The 20,198-nt window shown below is 37.1% G+C and overlaps 1 protein-coding gene across 3 annotated transcripts in view; it reads left to right on the top strand.

Moving 5' to 3' along the window:
- AGRN (agrin) overlaps positions 1–20,198 on the top strand; it is a 303,487-nt gene that overhangs the window by 189,784 nt on the left and 93,505 nt on the right. For all 3 annotated transcript variants that reach the window (XM_072426409.1, XM_072426410.1, XM_072426411.1), the window contains exons 4-7: positions 1,460–1,684; positions 3,063–3,287; positions 7,758–7,964; positions 16,583–16,804. In XM_072426409.1, the coding sequence (XP_072282510.1) occupies positions 1,460–1,684; positions 3,063–3,287; positions 7,758–7,964; positions 16,583–16,804 (879 nt within the window). The remainder of the gene's footprint in view (positions 1–1,459; positions 1,685–3,062; positions 3,288–7,757; positions 7,965–16,582; positions 16,805–20,198) is intronic.

The raw sequence follows: 20,198 nt of genomic DNA, 5'->3' as shown, positions 1-20,198 counted from the left end.
ATGACAGACAAGAGAAGCAGGAAACTAGTATTTTCTAAAGGAGAGGACAGCTGGCACCACCTCCTATATTGGCTTAGTCCAGGTTTTTTAAAAGATAAATTAAAGCTGTGAAAGTGTTTTTTTTTCTAATGTTGCCCTTTTTTAGCTTCTAGATTCACATCTCTTTTTTTTTTTTTTTTTTGGATACCTTGCCTTGATGCTAACCTTTTGGAAGAAGCAGTGTAGATTTGGCACTGAGTGTAGCACTGTTTACACTCCTATCATTGAAAGCATTGGTCAGGTGTCAGTCGGATAGACCTTATCCATTTAAATGTAAACAGTCATCCAGTGTGTGAACAGATTTCAAACATTTTAGGAACAAGTATTGGTCTAAGCTACTAAATACAACAATCCTGTTTCTTTTCATGTTAGGACATAATTCATTACTGTAAACTCCTCACTTATAAATAAAAAATAATGCCTTCATATACTTTGTATGAGCTGCATAGTGCCTGCTCACAAAATATAGGTCAACCAAGTATACCTCTGTACAGACTTGAGTGGGTCATCTGTACAACAAAAGTGTAAATACAAGCTGGTGTCTTAATGCCTTCAGCCTTGTTAGTATTGCAATAGGTTACAGTTTTTCCATATTCTAAAGTTTTTAACCCGAACAAAAATGGCTCTTTTTTATTTTTACATACTATTTATTTTTATAGAGGGCAATTCAGTCTAGATAACAATATGGTAATTTTTTCCCAGGATCTCAAACAACATCTTTTTGCTCAAGGATTTAATGAGCTGCTAATGCTATCTTGTAAACACGACATCATGCTTGGCAACCAATTTCCAACTTTTCCTAATCTTAAGTACCCATGGACATTATAAACTCACACCCCTATCCAGGATCAGTTAACATGCAGAACTTGAACTTGTGCTGTGCACCTCTCTCTCTCTCTTCCTGATTGCCCAGTTATGGAACATTCATTCCTTCAAGACCCATTTCAATGTGATTGGCTGCTGTAAAAAGCTTCTTAGTAATGGCATTGGCTTTGTAGTTATTCATTAAGTAGGGTGTTTCGTTATTTCTAGTAGTAGTGTTATAGGATCACCATATTATTAAAGGAAGTTGTTGTAAGGAAAAACAACAATCCATATCCTATATTCTTATCCAGGGTTCAAAGTTAAGATTTCACCTTTCTGCAGCTTTATTTGTATGGGTTAATAAAAAAAATGATGATGTAGTTTTGGGGTGCAGAATACTCAGTATGACACAATAAATGGTCATTTATTTGTTAGCATTATCTTTTATCAGTATTATTTTTTTAAGAACTTCTGTACTTGTTGCTCTTAGGAAGCTCTTAAGTGGTGCCACACTTTATTGTCTATGTCTTAGAAATTGCTGTTAAGTTCTATGCTAATAACATGAAGTTTATCTATGGGTAAAATTGGTATATTGTATATTGTGTCTTCCTAACAGGTTCCCGAGATCCTTGCTCATCTGTGTCCTGCAGTTATGGAAGTACCTGTGTTCGCTCAGCAGATGGACAAACTGCAAAATGTGTTTGCCCAAGTACCTGTGCTGGAATACCAGAAAATATTGTGTGTGGTAGTGATGGCAAAGATTACCGAAATGAGTGTGCCCTCAACAAGCAAGCCTGTGATAACCAGGAGAATCTCTACAAAAAGTTTGAGGGTTCATGTGGTATGTACTACAGAACTTCTGTCGTTGTATTGGTTAATAAGACGATTGGCTAGCTGGTGCTTTCAAATCTCACCCTCTCATCCTTTTTTGACAATAGCTGACTCTTTTCTTTGAACACCATATTGTAATGGGATTAATTAGGGGTCAAAGTCAGTCCATTATGGACAACTTTAGGGTGGGGTTGGGGACTAAAAGTTAGGGTTGCACATAGCAATTAGTAAAGTTCCAGCTGTTATGTTCCTAGTACAAGTTAGAAATGTCAGCCTGGTTGATAAGAAACATGCCTAATTTCCCTTTTCCCTTACCAACAGTTTGTCAGGCCATTGCATATTGCTTCCTTTAAGAGCTGCTTTTTTTATGGCACCATCATTTACAGAACTAGGTGGGAGGGAACTCAGGGCAACTAAACAAAAGGGTTCCCAAGATCCCAAGCTTCATTAAAAACTATGTACTATTGCTATATAAATAATAATAAATATTGAGCAATTACCAAACCCAATAATAATATGCAATTTAAGCAAGCTCTGGGGAATGATTTAGCATGTGAATGCTTGAGGGCAATGGCAAATAACCTATGTTGCCAACAAGTGAACTTGTATATAATATAATAAACAGCACTTCTTTGTTCGCATTCTAAGTCTAAACGTAAGAGACTAATATGAGAAAAATAATTGGCAAATTGCTTACAGGTGATGGATTTCTGTTGGGAATAGCTGATTGTCTGCTCCAAGGAAAATCGCTGTATCTCATTGAATGCATTTTCCCATATTCCCCCAAGACCAGTATTCCAATATATTGTATAGTTAATTTCATATTGGAAGGGTAGAGTTGTATGGTTGTGTTGTACCCATATAATAACCACTGTTTTTTATATATATATATTTATTACTTCCTGTAGATATTGTTTTGATGTGGCAGTGAATGAACATATGTTTTACTAAAATGAAAAATCATCTAACCTATTTTTATTTACTTTCTAATAAAGGTATTCTACAAAAATGAAACAATGTGGTTTGTATTGCTTTTAGCAACTAGTCAGATATATACTATCCTGCCAAACAAGCTCCTCTATTGTGAATATGGTATGGGATTATCTCATCAAAAATTAATCAAATATACTTTAGAGGGCATCATTAATTGCGCAGGTAATAATTCAGTCCTACAATTAAGGAAACGGGAGATCACTGCGGAATTAAAATTACAGAGAGAGTGTCATCTATATGTGAAAATCAGAATTTGGGGAAAAAAAGGTTTTATATTTGCTGCTTTATAAATGACATTGCCTGATACAACACCGAAATGACTGTGTTTGTAGTGGAAGCACTGTTAAAATGACTACCTTGTATCTTGTACCACCTTGTGTCTTGTTTTTTGACAGACCCATGCAAGAGTGCCCTAAATGATATGAACAGAGTATGCAGAGTGAACCCACGCACACGGAAATTGGACATGCTTTCTCGACCAGAAAACTGCCCATCCCGTAAGGAACCAGTTTGTGCTGATGATGGAGTAACCTATGATAACGAGTGTGTAATGACCAGGACTGGAGCCATCAAAGGAATAGAACTGATGAAGGTGCGCTCGGGACAATGCCAGCCTCAGGGTAAGTAATTTTGGATAGAAGGGAGAAGATTTTTTTTCAAAATATGCACACTGAGTGTTGCTTTGTGTGTGTGTTGCAGTGAGAAACTGGCAGTTTTCTGAGATATATTTGGGAAGCCCCAGTCTAAGTTAAAGGCTCCTATCAAGGCATATTATCATTTTAAAAGCTTTGTTTGTTTTGTTTTGTTGGGGGGGGCAGCCATGTTTGCACATTACATATACAAGCTGAACTTCATGCTGATCCTCTTATCTTACTGCAAGCCTTCTATATGGGGTCGGTCAATTAGACCCTCTGTACTATCCAATGAAACATGCAATATTCACCTTGCTCTTGATAGCTAGAGACCATATTAACTAAACCAAGACAGAAAACCTGGAGCATTAGTTTTTTCTTTTGCACATGTTTTGTAAAGGAACTTTGGTCATTCCAGCACCATGGGGGGTTTCAGTAAAGTGTCTTCACTTCTGTTTAGTGAAGGAAAGGCATGCTCCTTTTCTATTTCAAATTACTGGAACCAACACCATTATGTATGTGTTAGAGCTCGGTGTACCTTTGTTTATGCAAATAGTAACTTTAGGCAACAGAATCAGAAACAGATGGTAATCCCAAACTATTGTGCTGTTCGCTAGTTTCTTTACACATTTTTACACAGTAATACAAAGTGCAACAAAATGTCCAAAAGGGTGTATGTAATAAATATAAGGTGATCTGGGAATGTTTGTTTTTGTTTTGTTTTTGTATATATATTTTTTTTACTTTTCACACGAGTGATGAATTTGTGTTGTATGTGCTGTGGGGGTTCTAATAGAGATATACATTGAAATGTGGTGAAAAAAAATGGAATTGGTTTGCTTTTTGATCAATGGATATCAACCCCTGGAATTCTGCCCTGATAACAGGACAGGTGGGAGGTGGACTCAATTTGGATTTGCTTGATAGGTGGTATGCATTACATGACTTTTAACAATATTGGTCTTTCCATATCTGATCAAGTTGGTTATGTTTGGTTGACTGTTAAATTCATTTCAGATCTGATCACTTTATCACTTTAGAGCCAATAGATTGAATATAAAATTTGGCCCGTGTGCACTATCCCTATGCCCAGGATTGACAATAATTTATAAGACGTGGAATTATCCTTCTTGTCCATTACCATCACCATTATCCATCTTGTAATCCATTACACTTTTTACTTCGGCAGATTGGTGGTTATTAGTGGAAGTACATATGTTAGGACAGGGTCGCCAACATTTTGGGCGTCACGGACCACTAAGTTTAAGAACTCAGGACCACACATGCTCGAGGAGCCATGTGTCATTCAACGGGGAATAAACTTCCCCCAGAGTGACATCATGATGCCAGAACCCACCTACGCCTGCAATGGTAGAGTGGATGGGTTGTGTCCAGAGCCGTGCATACGGGAGACATGGTCCGCAGCTCTGGCCGGTGCACCCCCCAAGCGGGGTCCCTCTCCTGACCCCGCTTGGGGATGCACTGGCCAGAGCCTTGGACCACAGGTTGGGGACCGCTGTGTTAGGACAAAAATGACTGCAGTTACATAACAGCAAGCATTTTCATTCCAGTGTGTTAAAAACCCTAAAAGTGGCCTTTGCATTCAGGTTACATGCATCGTGGCATTTGACGGTGTAGGTTCTTTTCCCAGCTAAATATATCAAATAACTGTGTCATTTGTGCAGAAATCTATAGAGCTCATCCTTAGAACAGAAATCTTATTTTTAGTGCTTGTATCCTTTACCAACATTGGTCCATTCACACTAACTTAATTTCTGACTGTCAGAGGATGTAGTTATATCTTTGAACCAGAAGCTGAAAGTTCAGGGCAAGATGTTTCCTAGGGCAGCTCTATATGTAAGTAAATGGGCCATTCTTTGTTACACAATACAGCTCCTGGGCCTACACAACACTGAAGTCTGCATCCGTAAAAATCAATATCTTCCTGACACTGTCACTGCCTGAATAGAAGCATTTCTGACACAATAAAAGTATTTGCAGAATGAAATGACACTTATGTGGTTAGGAAACATTTAAATGGAAGTCTGCATTGCCACTTTGCAATCGATTTGTATGCCGGTAAGTGTGCTTTTAGAACTGTGGAATAAAAGCAAGAAACACCTTATTCCACAATGCAGTGCATTCTTCTGTGGCAGAATAAAAGTGGACAATTTAGGTCTCTGTTTGAAAATCTTAAGAAGATTAATTTACACCCATAAATATGCAAAATACTCTTATTTAGATATTGTTGTAATTATCACAATTGTAGCCATTAGGGACTCTCAGCTTCAGTCATTTACTAAATGGTAGCTGTGTGGTGTCTTAAAACCAGTTCTTACTACATTGATAATTATGACTTTACATTTTTTTATAGTGAAAGTGTATGATGCAAATTGTTACATATTCTAAAATTGTTACTCGTTTGCTATTCTGCATCGCTTTGCTGAAACAAGCATGCAGCAAATTTGCCCTTAAGGAGAACCAATACTGAGAAATTATACCACTGCTGACCTGGTTGTAAAATATACAGTTTGCTTGGTTAGCGCTGTAAACCACAGCATTTAATAGTTTTTGAATCAATGATACAGAATAAGTATGCAGCTCAGGTGTGCAGCTAATTGCAACACATTTTATTTTGCAGTTTGTTTTCTTGTTTTGGGATTAGGAACTAACTACTAAAACCAAAAGATCAAATTTACATTCAGACCATTAATGAGTTCAGAAATTGCAGCTTTAATATCCTGTCAGTGTGTGGTTTACTTTCTGCCTAAACAGGAAGTGATAAAACAATATTTTAATACAAACATAATCAAAACACATTTTTAATTGAGATAATCTTCAACAGGGTCATAGATGGAAAAGAAGAACTAGCAGGGGTTCAAGTCTTCCCTAACACTTCTACTAATACATTTTTGTAATTGATGTTCTTATTGCGGATTTGCTCTAATTTCCTTTCAGTTGGCAAACGTCATCCTAACTGTCCACAGTAGTCAAAGTTTCTGTTACTAGATATTCTGTTTTCTACATTTGTTAGAGCTGTCCTATTTCTAAATAGATGGACTTAGATTACGTATACATGTGCAATAATTGTCGTTGGAAACGAACGATTAACGGCCAATCATTTGATAATTGTTAACAAAAAAAATGTGATTGAGGAATGCCGCTGGAAGCGAATGACCACACTGGTGGATGTTTGGGCGACAAGTGTTCGCTATCTATTGTACGTATGGTCTTGTAGAGATCCTGGATTGTTCTGCAGTATACTTTCTCTGGTACACGCCACTTTCTGCATCGTTTAAATGATGATAGATGATAGTGTGTGATCATTCATAATAATCGTAGATCTGTTGTTAGTCGTTTGTTTTCTAATGACAACCATTGCACGTGTGTACTTAGCCTTAGATAAATTACTTTGGAAAACAGTGTTGCCATTGCTTGGAGGCAGGCACAACACAAAAGTATATGATTGTTTAAAGTAGATTTCCCCTTTAATGAACAACCTTGAGAGAGAAAATCATGTTTGTTAAGCTGTTGATAGCACAGAATAGTTTAGGTAAGCCTGTCAAGAAACACAAAAGTGAACTATAAAGTGCATCTTTTCATCCCTCTATATATCCAATTACTTTGTCAGTAAATGCTGTGTAGGCTGATGGTGGGTTGCTGCATCTGCTTTTTAAATGCAAATGTCAACTTTGAAGAAAGTTGAGGACTGAGGCTGCCCATAAGTTGTAGCTGCTTGCCCCAATAGTCTGATATCCTCATGAGTTCACTCCTCCACCAGTAAGAGATTTCACAATTCTGTGACCTGAGCTGACTGTGATTGATAATGTGCATACACTGTGACACCTATTGCAAATTCTGCAGTTGTTCTGGTTACATTGTTTCATTAAAAGTGAACATTGGACAAGTTCGTTTTGTGAACCTTCTAAAATTGCCTGTCTGGCGGGAAGCACTTTAGCTCCCTACCTTGACTCTTATTGTAAAGAGGAGTTTTGACTTCAATTAATTGAAGGAAACCCATTCCAAGAAAATCATGTAGACTGCCATTACGGACCATTCCTTCTGAGTCCCTGACTTGAAAATTATATAGAAATAAAGAAGTCTGACACTTACGAATTTTCATGCATTCAGGTCATCAACTCAAACAGTAATAACACCAAGCACAGCTAAGCAACAAGCCTATTTTGGGGAGTCCAGTAGTGGCAGTTCTTGCTCATCTCTTTTGAAAGGGTCACTTTAAAGGCATAGAAAAACTAAATGAAAAAAAATAATGAAAACTGTCATGTGGTGAAAAAATAGCCTTTACAAGTTAGAAAACAGGTCCATCCAATTTTTTGTTGTAATCTGTCAGTCTTTACTAATTATGAACTTGTAAATCTCTTGCATGACCATTGTTAAGCTATCAGGCTAAGTCTTATGGATTTTACTTTCAGTTGATCCTTACATTTCCCTCCCTAGACAAGTGCAAGGATGAATGTAAGCACAATGCTGTGTGCCTTAACCGTCGAGGAATCACCCGCTGTTCTTGTGACCGCATCACTTGTGATGGTGCATACAAGCCAGTCTGTGGCCGGGACAGCCGAACTTATGCCAACGACTGTGAAAGGCAAAGAGCTGAGTGCATCCAGAAAACAGCTATTCCCATGAAACACAAGGGTCCATGTGGTAAGTAAATACTGTCTACTATAAAATCTTGACATGTCCTGAGTATTTATTTATTTATTTTAAGAAATGTAAGCCTTTTTAGATGTGTATTTGTATCTAACTGACTTCTGAATGCTTTTTTTTTTAAAAATAAAAAAAATAATAAATCTGTAAACATATAATTTGGGGTGAAGATGTTTTAGGAGGCAGGGTGGGGGTGGTTTCCATTTTCATTGCTTATTCATGTACTCACCTTTGCATACCTCAATCCCCACCTAGATTCTACATTGTGTTCCACTTATGTCAATATGTTCTCAGCTCTTCTGCCTTTGCAATCCTTAAAAAAATGTTTGATTTATGTATCTTCGCCCTTTTCTTCTTAATGTATTGCTTTCTTCTTTCTGTCTTTCCCTCATAGAGAAGGTGTACAGTTGGTACATTTTCTGCCCGTGACCACTTAAGGTTTGGAAAAACCAAAGGCATGGCCTGCCTTAGCAGAACACAAAACAAATTGGTGCCACTTTTGCTAATGAGGACTCGCCCCTTTCTTTCCTTCACTGCAATGGATATATACGTTTTTCCTATACTCTGCTGCCACAACTCTAATATGCTGCCTAAGGAGAACCTGCAACTCTTACATCTGTGGCACTGTCAGGTTGCTCAATAGAATTTTATAGACATGGGATATTGTTTGGGATGCTCCCCTATAAATATATTATCTGCTGCTCAAACTCCAATATTATTCTCTCCCTGTTTGCTCCCCTTTCCCTGTATTTTGTGTCTTTCTTTTCAGCAGTGGCTCTCTATGGCGTAAGGATGGATGACCCCTCCTTGGTTGCTTCATTCTGTCTGTCTGTAAGGTCTTCAGTCTGAGGTCTGCTGTTTAACCCACAAGTCTCACTCCAGACAGTCATGTCTTTCCTCACCTCCTTCCCATTCACAGCTTGCTCTCATTAATTAGTGTGGATGAAAATCCTAGTGCTTTTCTGAGCTTGCATCCAGACTTCTGGACTGGTACAGCTTGGGCTTCCACCAGCCTCTCAGCTCCTTCCTTAATCCACTTGTTTGTGCTGACACTTGTTCTGTGCTTGTTGCCTGTTTATGTATTGGTGCATTGCAAAAGCCTTTTAAAACCTTTTCCTACAAATCTAAGCCCACACCGAGCAAACACGCTGCGCTGTATTACTGAGAAGTGGCTAAGCTGTCAGAATCTATCCCATGTTCCGTTGCTTTCGGCTAAACTGTTCAGCATGCATGCCTGTATTAGAGAGTGGATAGCCAGTCTGCTCTCTTCAGCTGTGTGCAGCATGGTGGGTGCAAGGCACATGGTCTTTTGTTTATACTTTGTTGGTTTACATTTAAATAGTAAAATGTATTCTTCTTTGAGGTTTATAAGCTTCTAGTAAAGTCATTCATTCTATATTCTGTATAAACTGGGCGTGAGTTTACATGAACATAACTTGGAAACATTATGATCCCCACAATTGCTGCTTCCAGAGCGCTTTTATTAGTTTCCAAAACCCATAAACACCTTTTTACTAAGTTTGTATTGTCTCCAAAACTTATATCATATATTATTGTACTTTCACAATACAGTTGCATTAGATATGTATCAGAAACAAGATAACAGACAGCTATAAATACCTTACTGTGGATCAAATCCTGGCCTTAATAATTTGAGGTGAAAGTCTACAAGTTAACTCTTATTGCTCAAACACTTTTGTTAACAGAATAGATCATACAGATGGTATCAAAATCTATAACCTGAATGAAGAACGCTCCAAATAGTGATACATTAACAGCCTAGAGTGCTGGATGTAGTGGGGCATTTATAGATTTGAAGGGTGAAAGAGATCAGTGGGGATGTTTGTTCCAATAAAGCACATTATCTTTCCTCCAGCAAATCCAAACGTAGATTCACATTTTGATTGCTGTTCAATTTACAAAGTAGCAATCAGTGACTAAACAGACTTGGGAAAAATATTGTAATAATCCAAATAAACATTTAAAGGGTCAGCCTAACAAAAATTGACAAAAAATGCATTTTTGGTAGATTATTAACAGATATGTCTCCTGAAAGATTCTTATTGGTAATATCTGCACTTTATCACAGACACACTCAACATCTGTGGCTTTTATAAGAGGCTTTTACTACCCCTGTTAGATATAATATTTATTTTATGGGGGTAGCTGAAATACTCAATAATTTAGGTGGACAGTAACAAGACTTGAAAATGTTTAAGTGGAATATTATAAGTAAACAAATGTAAGCAATAGCTATATTGCTGTATGAATAACCCTTAAATACTATAATCAGATATCTTGGCCTGCCGAAATGCAATTTTGACTTTTGTGGATTATATGCTTAGCCATTTTCTCCTATGCCCAAACGTAAACAGGTTGAACAGGTCCCATCTGTTGGTTGAATTCTCATGCATCAATAGTCGGTGTCATTCATTACAGCTTTAGCAAAACCCATACACACCTTGGATCCTAATACTGCCAAATCAGTGTAACATATTCCAATAGCCACCATATAGTTTCACCACCTGTGTTTTTTGCATCTTTCACACCTTTACTGAATGTTAATGTACCTACTTGTTTGTGACAAGTTTCTTTTATATTTAAAAACAACAACAATAATGCAAGGCTAGGAAACACATATGTTGTCAAAGCAATCATATTCTAAAAACAGCTGCTGTAGCATCACATTTTCTTCCAATCCAAATTAATTGTAGGTGTGTTTTAAAAAGTCTGTTTCTATTGTTTCCTGTCTGCTGTCTCCATTGTTTAGGATGTAGTAGCATGCATAAGCTTGCATTTTGCGCAAGATTTTAATAATCAGATCACCTAAAAGTTGCAATGCCACTGAGCGATGCATTTGGTAGGCCCATACAAGGCCTAGGATCCAATGGGTTTAAACAGTCACCTAAAAGACATTTTTTGTTTTGAAGCTTCTAAATATACTTTCATAGATTTTTTTATGGTTTCTTAAGCTTTGCCTTACTTAAATTTTAACACAGCTTGCTTTGCTGTCTTGTGTCAAAGATAAATTTCTCTGTGTTATAAAATAAAGCAAAGCAGAAGCACTCTGCTCCATGCAGCCAGAAACTTGCCAGTTGAGACTTTGCTTAAAAATTTAAAAGGATACTTGATAAGTTGACCTACATCAAGGTGTGCAGGTAAACAATGGCTTCTGAAAGGGTACATACTATAATAAGTTGCAAAGCACGGCTGTAAAATACAATTGCTTTATTACCCAAGAGGAGCTCCTTTGTTGTTTAAGTGTGGAGCTACTTTAGATGACTTGAGTTCTTCTGAAACACTTGGGGAACAAAGAAATATAAATGTGCTCCCACTCATTACAGGTGGTTGCTCAGCACCTGCCAGTGACACTCTGCAGTTAAAGTCAAGCTCTAGTTTAGTTAATTGCTATTACATTTTTTTATTTCCTGGAGGGAACAGATGAATGTGGATCTATTATATTCTTGGAGAGCAGCTGGAGAGAATATGTAAAAAGGAAATATTGACTTTTGGCTTTTCTTTAGAACTTAGAAATATTTTTATAAAGGCTGTCAGGATTCAGCATGTCTACACAGAATTTTGCTGCAGCTGGAGATGCACTGTAAATGCAGGTTCCGCTGTCTGTTTCCTACCATATGTCACTTATGTTTGTCTGCCTAATCCATTAAAACTGGTGACAGTGGAGACAGAACTAATGCACACTCTTGTTTTGTCTAGGATATCTAGAATAGTTAATATTATTTATACATTCATCTCTTCCTTTAATTCCTAAAGCTCAGAAGGCATGATTACTTGATGCAGCAATACATTTTAGGCTCTTGTTGCATATTTTGTAGTAGCTTCTTGGTACTACATTTTAGTGTTTAAAGAGTAATCTTAGCAGAAGAGTTTGAACCTCTGTAAATTTTTCACTGTTGTCAGACCTGAACGGCATTAGATCTGATTTTTTCCCATTGTATTTAGGTTTACATTTTTCTTCCCCCAGCCTTTTAAAAGTTAAAAATGAGGTACGTGATCAATTGAAGAACTGTCTCTAAAATATAGAAGTCTTTTTTGAATAAGGCTGACTGGATGGATCGGAACTTCAGGCAGAATCCTTTCAATTGACTTGCATATCCATTGTTCACTGCATGTTGTCCAGCTTTAGTATGAACAGTATAGTAAACCCTCAGTTCTGTTACTGTCTTACATTATTATCAGCTAAAACAGAGTGTCAGATAAACAATTCTAACTTGCATGTTTTCATGCTGCACACAAACTAGTCACCTGATGGAATAATTTGCAGTCCCTTGAACAATTTTCACACAATCCAGCTTGTCAGTAATGTTTGCATGTGTGATCTCTCTCCTCTGGATCTACATATCTGTCAATGTCACCAGCTCGACTATAAAACGGACATGACATTTATAGCCTTGTGTAATGATACTTTAGTGCCTATGCAGACAACACTGAAGCTGATTGATAATGGGAAGTTTATTTAATATGCTGGTAGACCCCTTGGTAAATCCGTTGCATTGATGCAGAAAGCCTCTCTTAAATCAGACTTTTGGTTAATCTGAACCCCCCTAGCAGCACAATATCGTCATAAAGATATGTGACAGGGTAACAGAATTCTATTATATACTCTGGTTGTGAAGTGATCCTGTACAATATGAAGGCTGGCAAGATATCCCTGCTGAGCTTATTGGCTCATGAAAAGGTGGCATGAGCAGCAATAGCCTCTGCAGCAAGGGGAAGCATTTGTCATTTAAAATATACGGTTGTAATAACATCAGAAATAGTACCTAATAAATCTACCTTGCCCATGTCTCATATATATTGTATGTAAAAAGATTTTGCATACACAGCAGAGCTGTAATACATTTTTAAAGGAGAGGGGGCCATACTCATTAGATACAATGTCTATGCAAATATTTATATATGTTGCACTTGCATACATAGAACTATGCATACTTTATACTGCAATGTAAGAAGCATTGCTGTATGCAGTATATTTTGGTTCAATTGCATTGGTTCAAAGGCATGCATGCAAATTTAAAATTGCATTTTTTGATATTTTCACCTCGTAATCCAGACAGAAACATATGTTTTGTGTAAATTTGCTACACTCATTCCCCAAATTTATCTATGGTGGCAACTATGGTTGTCATCTGAGCTGTACTACAAATAGCCACCTGGACTTTGTTCATCTCTATTTCTCTAGAAATAAGATTGTTTCTGCGTTCAGGTCAGCTCACAGGTAATTACAAGTAGAATGCCTTTCTGGAAAGATGGTCTGGTATTTGCTATACTTCCTGAAAATGTATTTATAAAAAAAATCAAATACAGCAACCAAATCAGTGGCTTGTATTTTGCAATATATTTATATTATTATACAATATCCTTTCACAGGAAGCTCTCAGGATAGAATTATTTCTTTACTGAGGGTCAGAGGTCACCTGAAGTCCATAGGTTTTCTGGCCTCTCTAATGCCCAACTACAAGACTGTATTTCCCTTTTTCTGTAGTGTATATTGTCCAGTTGCTTACAGGTAGCAACTGTGCAGCTTTTATTGGCCTCAAACCCCCTAATGCTTCAGCTGAAGAGTAAGGCTCAGACCATCTAGGTAAAGCTAAGGAAAACAGGGGAAATACATCTTTAACAGGTATGGATGCATCGTTGTTTACATAGTTTGCACAAAAGCCTATTTGCAACTGGTTCTTTTTAAAGTCTTGGTTTTAATACTGGCAGCAAGTCCAGTCACCCACCAGTTTCTTACTTGTCATTAGCATCACGCAGTGCTATCTTAGGTCCATCCACCCACCTTAGACATTATATGGGGCTTTTATTAGAATATACAATGATTTCCCCTGGGTTTGACTCCCATGGCAGGGTGGATAGAGCTAGAAGGTAGATCTCACAGTGCAGCCTTGTGACATTTAGGAAGCCAGCAGATGATTAAGCCCACCAGTGTCCTCCCACATTTAATATTTTATTCTTAGATGGATAGCCAGTTTACAAAATGGAGAATCTTTGCTTCAATGGAGAGCACAGTGCAGTGATTTATAATTGCAACTTCTAGGTGTTTATTTAGAAAAGCTCTATATGGGTACTTTTGTTAAATATTTTTCCATTACTTTCTCTCTTTAAAAATTGAATGTATTTACAAAGGTTCTTTGTTCCAGTTCTTTACTTTATTTTGTTGAAGTGAAAACATGTATATTAGAAATATGTCAGACTAATACATCGCTATAATTGACGCGTACACAAATATATTTCATAGAAGCCTTTTCCTCCAAAGTATTACAAGTTTTGTACTGGAAATGTCCTTATGTCATTTTTTTGGACTTTTCTTATTAAGGTGATTTCAGTTTTTCTTAGATAATTTGCCTATAGAGTACTTCCATGTTACCACCCAGAAAATGGGTCATCACAATTCTGTCAATAAACATATAGAAGTTGCAAACTTGATTCATTTGACATTACTTTATAAATAGGCCTTATAATAGTAGTGGTTTAGTATTCCCACACTATTAGGTATTTTCTGAACGCTTTCAAAAGTGAAATGTATTCTTTGCAGCAGTTAATGTAAGCTCAAACATGCTAATGAAAGTGTTTAAACAAAGATGGTTTTCTTCAGCCTAAAAATGCACCGTGCAAAATGTCCCAGTGGTAAGCATTTGAAGGTAAGATAAAAAAGTTAAAACGCACAACATAAAAACACTTGTTAAAAAGCAACTGCTACTTTTCAAACACAAATATTAAGTACATTTGAAAAAAATGCTATTTTATGAAGCTAGTTTAGGAATTTTCATGATGTTGCATTGTGCAGCTTTTTGATCTGCTGTATTTCAATTTCTAAGCATTTTAAATTTACATTTAGAAGCAAAGGCCTACAACCACTAATATTGCCATGGTAACCAGGATCTCCATGGATGGGGAAAAAATCTCACAATAGCTTTAATTTCAGGCTACAGTTTTTCAAATATAGGGAAAAATGTTTTCCAAAGTGAAGAAATGAAACAATACCAGATGTTATTTCTTCCAAACTTGTCAGGCTTTGCGTATTGCTTAACTCTCTCTTTTCCAGAGCACCCTTTATTTTATTTTTTTTAATTTTCTGGAATAGCAGACACTTTAGCAAAGGAAGGGCTGTATTAAATAGGTCAAGCCATGGGGGAAAAGGAAGCAATTACTTTTTCAAAGAATGGATCTTTGGATCTGTAAGGACACTTACCTGGTGTTATCTGGTGTGTGAAACCTGTATCTGAGATATATAATTGTATAATAAAGTGTTTCGCTCCATTTTGGAACAGAGAGGTGGTTTCAGCTTTGGCCCAGCTGTCACATGGATGACAGCAGTAATTGAAGGTAGTCATTGTGTGTTTGGTACCATATTGTGAAAAGCAAGATAATAAATATTTGATTTGCCATTTAGCCTGCTTAACCGGTTGGAGATCCAGGGCTGCTTTTAGATATATTTGTGCACTTGTATAGGTATCTATGGAAGTCCACAAACAAGAAAAGATCCATTTGGTGCTATTTTGTAAAACTGCTGGAAAAATACATACTTTCCCTGGAGATTGTGAGAGAAAATATATTGGACACCACCACATGTAATCACCAAATATTGGCTGCATTAGACAGTAAAATATGAGTGGAAGACAATCAGTTTTCTGTACTGTGATAAAGTAAGTTTACAATATGTACAAATGGGCTTGCAAACCATAGCAAAATACGAGATTTGAATAGTTTTGCTCACACAAATTCGGGAAATTCGAACTGGGAAATTTAATTGGTCCCCATTTCTTTGCCAATCACCATTTGTCAGAACATTTTCTAATTATGGACTAGGTTACTGGTTTAGTAAGTGGATGTTCTTAATACTGCACTATTCTAAGAATCTGCATTTTTGGATATATTTGATATGGGAAAAGCTCAGTTGTGCACATTATACCATTATTTTATTAACTAATCCCACAAACCCTTATGTTATGGACGTTTGCTATTAATACCCATTTCCTGTCCAGTGCTGGTTGTCTTTCCCTCAAATCTTCTTCATCACTCACAATCACATGGGAAAGTCTTTAACCGTAGTAGTAGTTAAGCTGGTGAACTGGTGATTAAATTATTAATGATTTATGTGGACTAGGACATGTTACCTGCTTTTCTTTTCTTTTTTTTCTCTTTTTTTATTTCTAGATTGTATTTTGCCAATAGGTAAACTGGGCAATTCATTCTAAGATCTATATGATTATAGCTGCATTAAAAGGAGAAAGTAATACATTAGTCCTAGCAAGTTTGCAGTTTAGTGATTTGTTATTCACTACAATAAATATTAAAATAAAAATTATAGTCCTATACCAGCTTTTGGAACATATATATGACCATATGTATATTCAGCATGCTCATAAAATATAGCAGTCATTTAGTTGCCCTCTAAAAGCAGTTCTGGTGGGTACATGTGCACAATCAGCTTGACGTTCCCATCCTTCAACCAAGGGGCAGAGTGTGACTAGCATGCAATACTATCCCCGCTTGCCCTGCTTGCTTCTTAGGGAGCGTTTGGTACTTTGCTATTGATACCCAATGATGCAAGTTATACTTCTAAGTCTGTCTCTTTCTATCTCTTGCAGATCTTCATGCTCCCAGCCCTTGCCTGAACGTGGATTGCAGCTTTGGAGCAGCATGTGTGGTGAAAAACAAAATGCCAGTTTGCGAATGCCAGCAAGTGTGCCAGAGCGTCTATGACCCTGTATGTGGCAGTGACTCGCGCACATATGGCAATCCTTGCGAGTTGGAGGCCACCGCTTGTGCACTGAAAAAAGAGATCACAATTAAGCACAAAGGACCCTGTGGTAAGGGGAGAATAAAATGCCAGCTGTGCTCTTAAAGCCTACTTTATCTGTTAATCGATAGCAACATGGTGATTCATTAGCACACAGCAAACCATGGAGGCAGGATAATACCCCACTTTATTTATTCAGAAAATACTTGCAATAGCTTCCTGAATGCAAATTAGGTAACTGTTAAATCCTCTCTGAATTCACATATGTTCAGTAAAAGAATTGTGTGTTTCATATTGTGTATGTCCTTCTGGCCTCCAAGAATGAAATATCTTTATCATTAGATATCTGGGAAGAGGTGCTGAGAACACATCATTATTCTGCAGCTCTCTAGAGAAGTTGGTTAAGTATAATCAGCAAATTATACGTACTATCAGCAAAATCACAAGACATTAGTAGGTACATTTTTAAAGTGAACCTGTTACAAAGCTGAGGAATTTAAAAAAAATGCATAGTTAAAAAATTATAGCCAAATAATATATTGGTAAAATCTGCATGTCAGAATGATCATTTGATTTTTATCTAAATATATATGCAAAGTTTGGATTTTTCCCACTTCTTGAACCTTCCTGTAGGTAATTGAGGCAGCCTATAACATTGAAGGATCAATAAAGAGGCATAGGAATAGAGACAATAATGTACTGATTATTTTGACATAGATTTCTCACTTAAAGTCCCTGTTGATGTTTTATCAAGATAAAATTGCCCAGCATTGTGTGCTTTAATGCCTGAGTTATTCTAAATTGCTCATACACTTACAGGTTGGGCACAGCACTTTTTTAGCGGTGGCCAGTCTGGCCTTTAACTTTTTCAACTATTTAATGTATGAATCTCATATGAGCATTGTCCGAGTGCTCAATATCAGCATTCATCCCAAGTAAACAATATCCTAGGGGCTAAACATCATCAGCAGGGAACATTAAATCAATAATAATCAACAAGGATGCCCCACTATAGCCTTTGTTGTGATTAGTTTATTTAAATGTGGGTACCTGAGAGAATAAGTACAGTTTTTACACCTTGCATCCTTTTAAGTATCCAGGCAAATGAAACAACAAAAAAGGCTTTAAGCTTATAATGAACAACTATATAACATATTACCAGGGTGTCACATCAGTCAATTAGAGCAGAAACTGATTAGTAATATGTGCTGTGATGTATATTTCTTTCACAGATTTTCTAATGTAAGCAGTGCTGGATTTTTCTGGATCAGTCACCTTAAAAATCTATCATTTATTTTAACTATTGCTCAAAGCGATCACTACAGAACATTTCCAATAACAATTATTGAGTACCTCTACAAAGCCCAGAATTCTGGCAGTTTTCTGAAGTCGGTGTCTGGTGAGGTTCTGGGGAATGCAAGGGTTAATAGTTTGGCTTGCTGTGCAGTATTTTTATTGCAGGAAGGGATTCTGGTAAAATGATGAGGTCTCTGCCTGTGCTCTGTACTTCAAATAATGAAAGTCAGGGAATGACAGGTCAGAGACTGTGCTCCGTTATTAACTTTGGATTCTCCAAGCTTTGTCCCTTCTCACCCATGACAAGTGCCTCTTTGTCCCTGTGCAATGGACTCTGTGCCGGTGCATCCTACACACATGCACACGCTCCCTCTGTGGACACTCATGTTTGTTTTTATCACAACACTTGCCTCTTTCCTGATAGGCAATACAAACTGAACAAATTGCCTGTCTGTGTGCATTACCTAGCCGTCATTTTCAATCTGTATGATCCAGTGCCTCTGCTGCCTATACTGTCTTATCAGTGGATGCATTATGAGTAGTTTATATGAGAGGGATTGTTTCTGCAGCCCAGTATATAAAATGCTGATTTCCTCTGCAAGCTATATTTATGTCTTTTATACCAAGTGCATTGAAATTACAGTATGGGTCCCACTTGGTGTGCCTTTTAATAATAATAAAATTTGAAATTAACTGTTTCCAATTAGATAGAGTAGATATTAGCCTTTGTTTTTTCTGTGTGCCATTAGGGGAGATATTCTATAATTTCCTGTTCCAGGGACACAACAGGAAGTGAGTGTAAACCCATTCAACAAGAGTTAGGACCCCCTTTTAGACCACTTTAATTGGAACATTTCTCCTTGCCTAATGTTTCCGTAACAACTGTTGGATTTTTCATCACCTTATTTCCCTGTGGTCACTGGAACATATAAAGAGAATATCCCCACCAAGGACACAGTCAGAAACAAAAGCTTTAAGTCAGGTGCACACTTCCAAAAAATTATTGTTAGAAAACGAACGATTACGACCGATCAATGATTATGCGCGATTATATTTGAACAATCGTATTTGCACGATTCTGTACATGCTGTAATAATGCAATAGTTCAAATATAAGCCACCATTAGTGTACACACGCTAGATACAATCGTTCAAACGATGCAGGGAGTGACGTGTACAGGGGAAAGTGTATTGTAGAAACATGCACAATCACTGAACGACCGTACACAAAATAGATAGTGAACGATCGTCGGCCAATCAGATCCGCCGTGACGGTCGTTCATTTCCAATGACAATCCTCGTTAGTCGGTGTCGTTGGTCACCTTTTTTGTGAACGATTTTCAGCCGACTGGTCATTCATCGTTCGTTTCCAACAATAATTATTGGAAGTGTGTACGCAGCTTTAGAAGCTAAACAAAAGTGTACTAGATCTCCTAAAGTGAGTCATTCTCCTTTGGCTCCTCTTCCAAAAGTGGTATCAGAATATTGAGTGAGACTACCACCCAGGATCCCTATGATATTTTTCAGTCCAGTACAAGCTTTAATAGTGACTTTAAATACCTGAAATACTTGTTCTTATGATATAGGAATTTTAATAACAGTGAATCTTCTTCCTGTGCACCTCCACAAAGATTTTGATTTTTTACACAAACCTCAGTATATGTTACAGGTTAACTGCAGGCAAACCTCCAAATACACTAATAAAATGCATACCTCAGCCTGGATTAGCCTGTAGTTAGGCAATAAAGTGTGGCCCAGACAAACCCCCCATCCCCCCCCCCCCCCCAATATTCCCCTACCATCAGTGATTTGGGCAACAGAGAAGTAGCAGCATTAGTAGGATCATCCTACTGTAGGATCATGCCCTTCTGTAAGCACATCCCTGAAAGTGAAAAGTGAGAGTGCCAATTTTCTTGCCTCAGGTTTGGCAGATTACAGAAAGGTCAGGTAGTTCAGGTTGTGTTTTAAACATATTTAATAATTTATTACAAGGGTGCATGTATTGTATTTTTAAAGCTTTGAACAAATATAGTCAGATCCATGGAGATAGTTTTGAGAGTTGTGCTTTATAATAAAAAAAAAGTGATTGTATATACTGGTCTTAGACTTTTATCCTAAACATAAATTCTAACTATTACTGACTAAGCAAACTCAAAATTTAATTTTTGG

Source organism: Pyxicephalus adspersus, chromosome 11 (genome assembly GCF_032062135.1).
Source record: "Pyxicephalus adspersus chromosome 11, UCB_Pads_2.0, whole genome shotgun sequence".
Lineage (NCBI taxonomy): Eukaryota > Metazoa > Chordata > Amphibia > Anura > Pyxicephalidae > Pyxicephalus > Pyxicephalus adspersus.
Note: the sequence above shows the minus strand (reverse complement) of the source record. Positions and strands in the feature narration are given on the sequence as shown.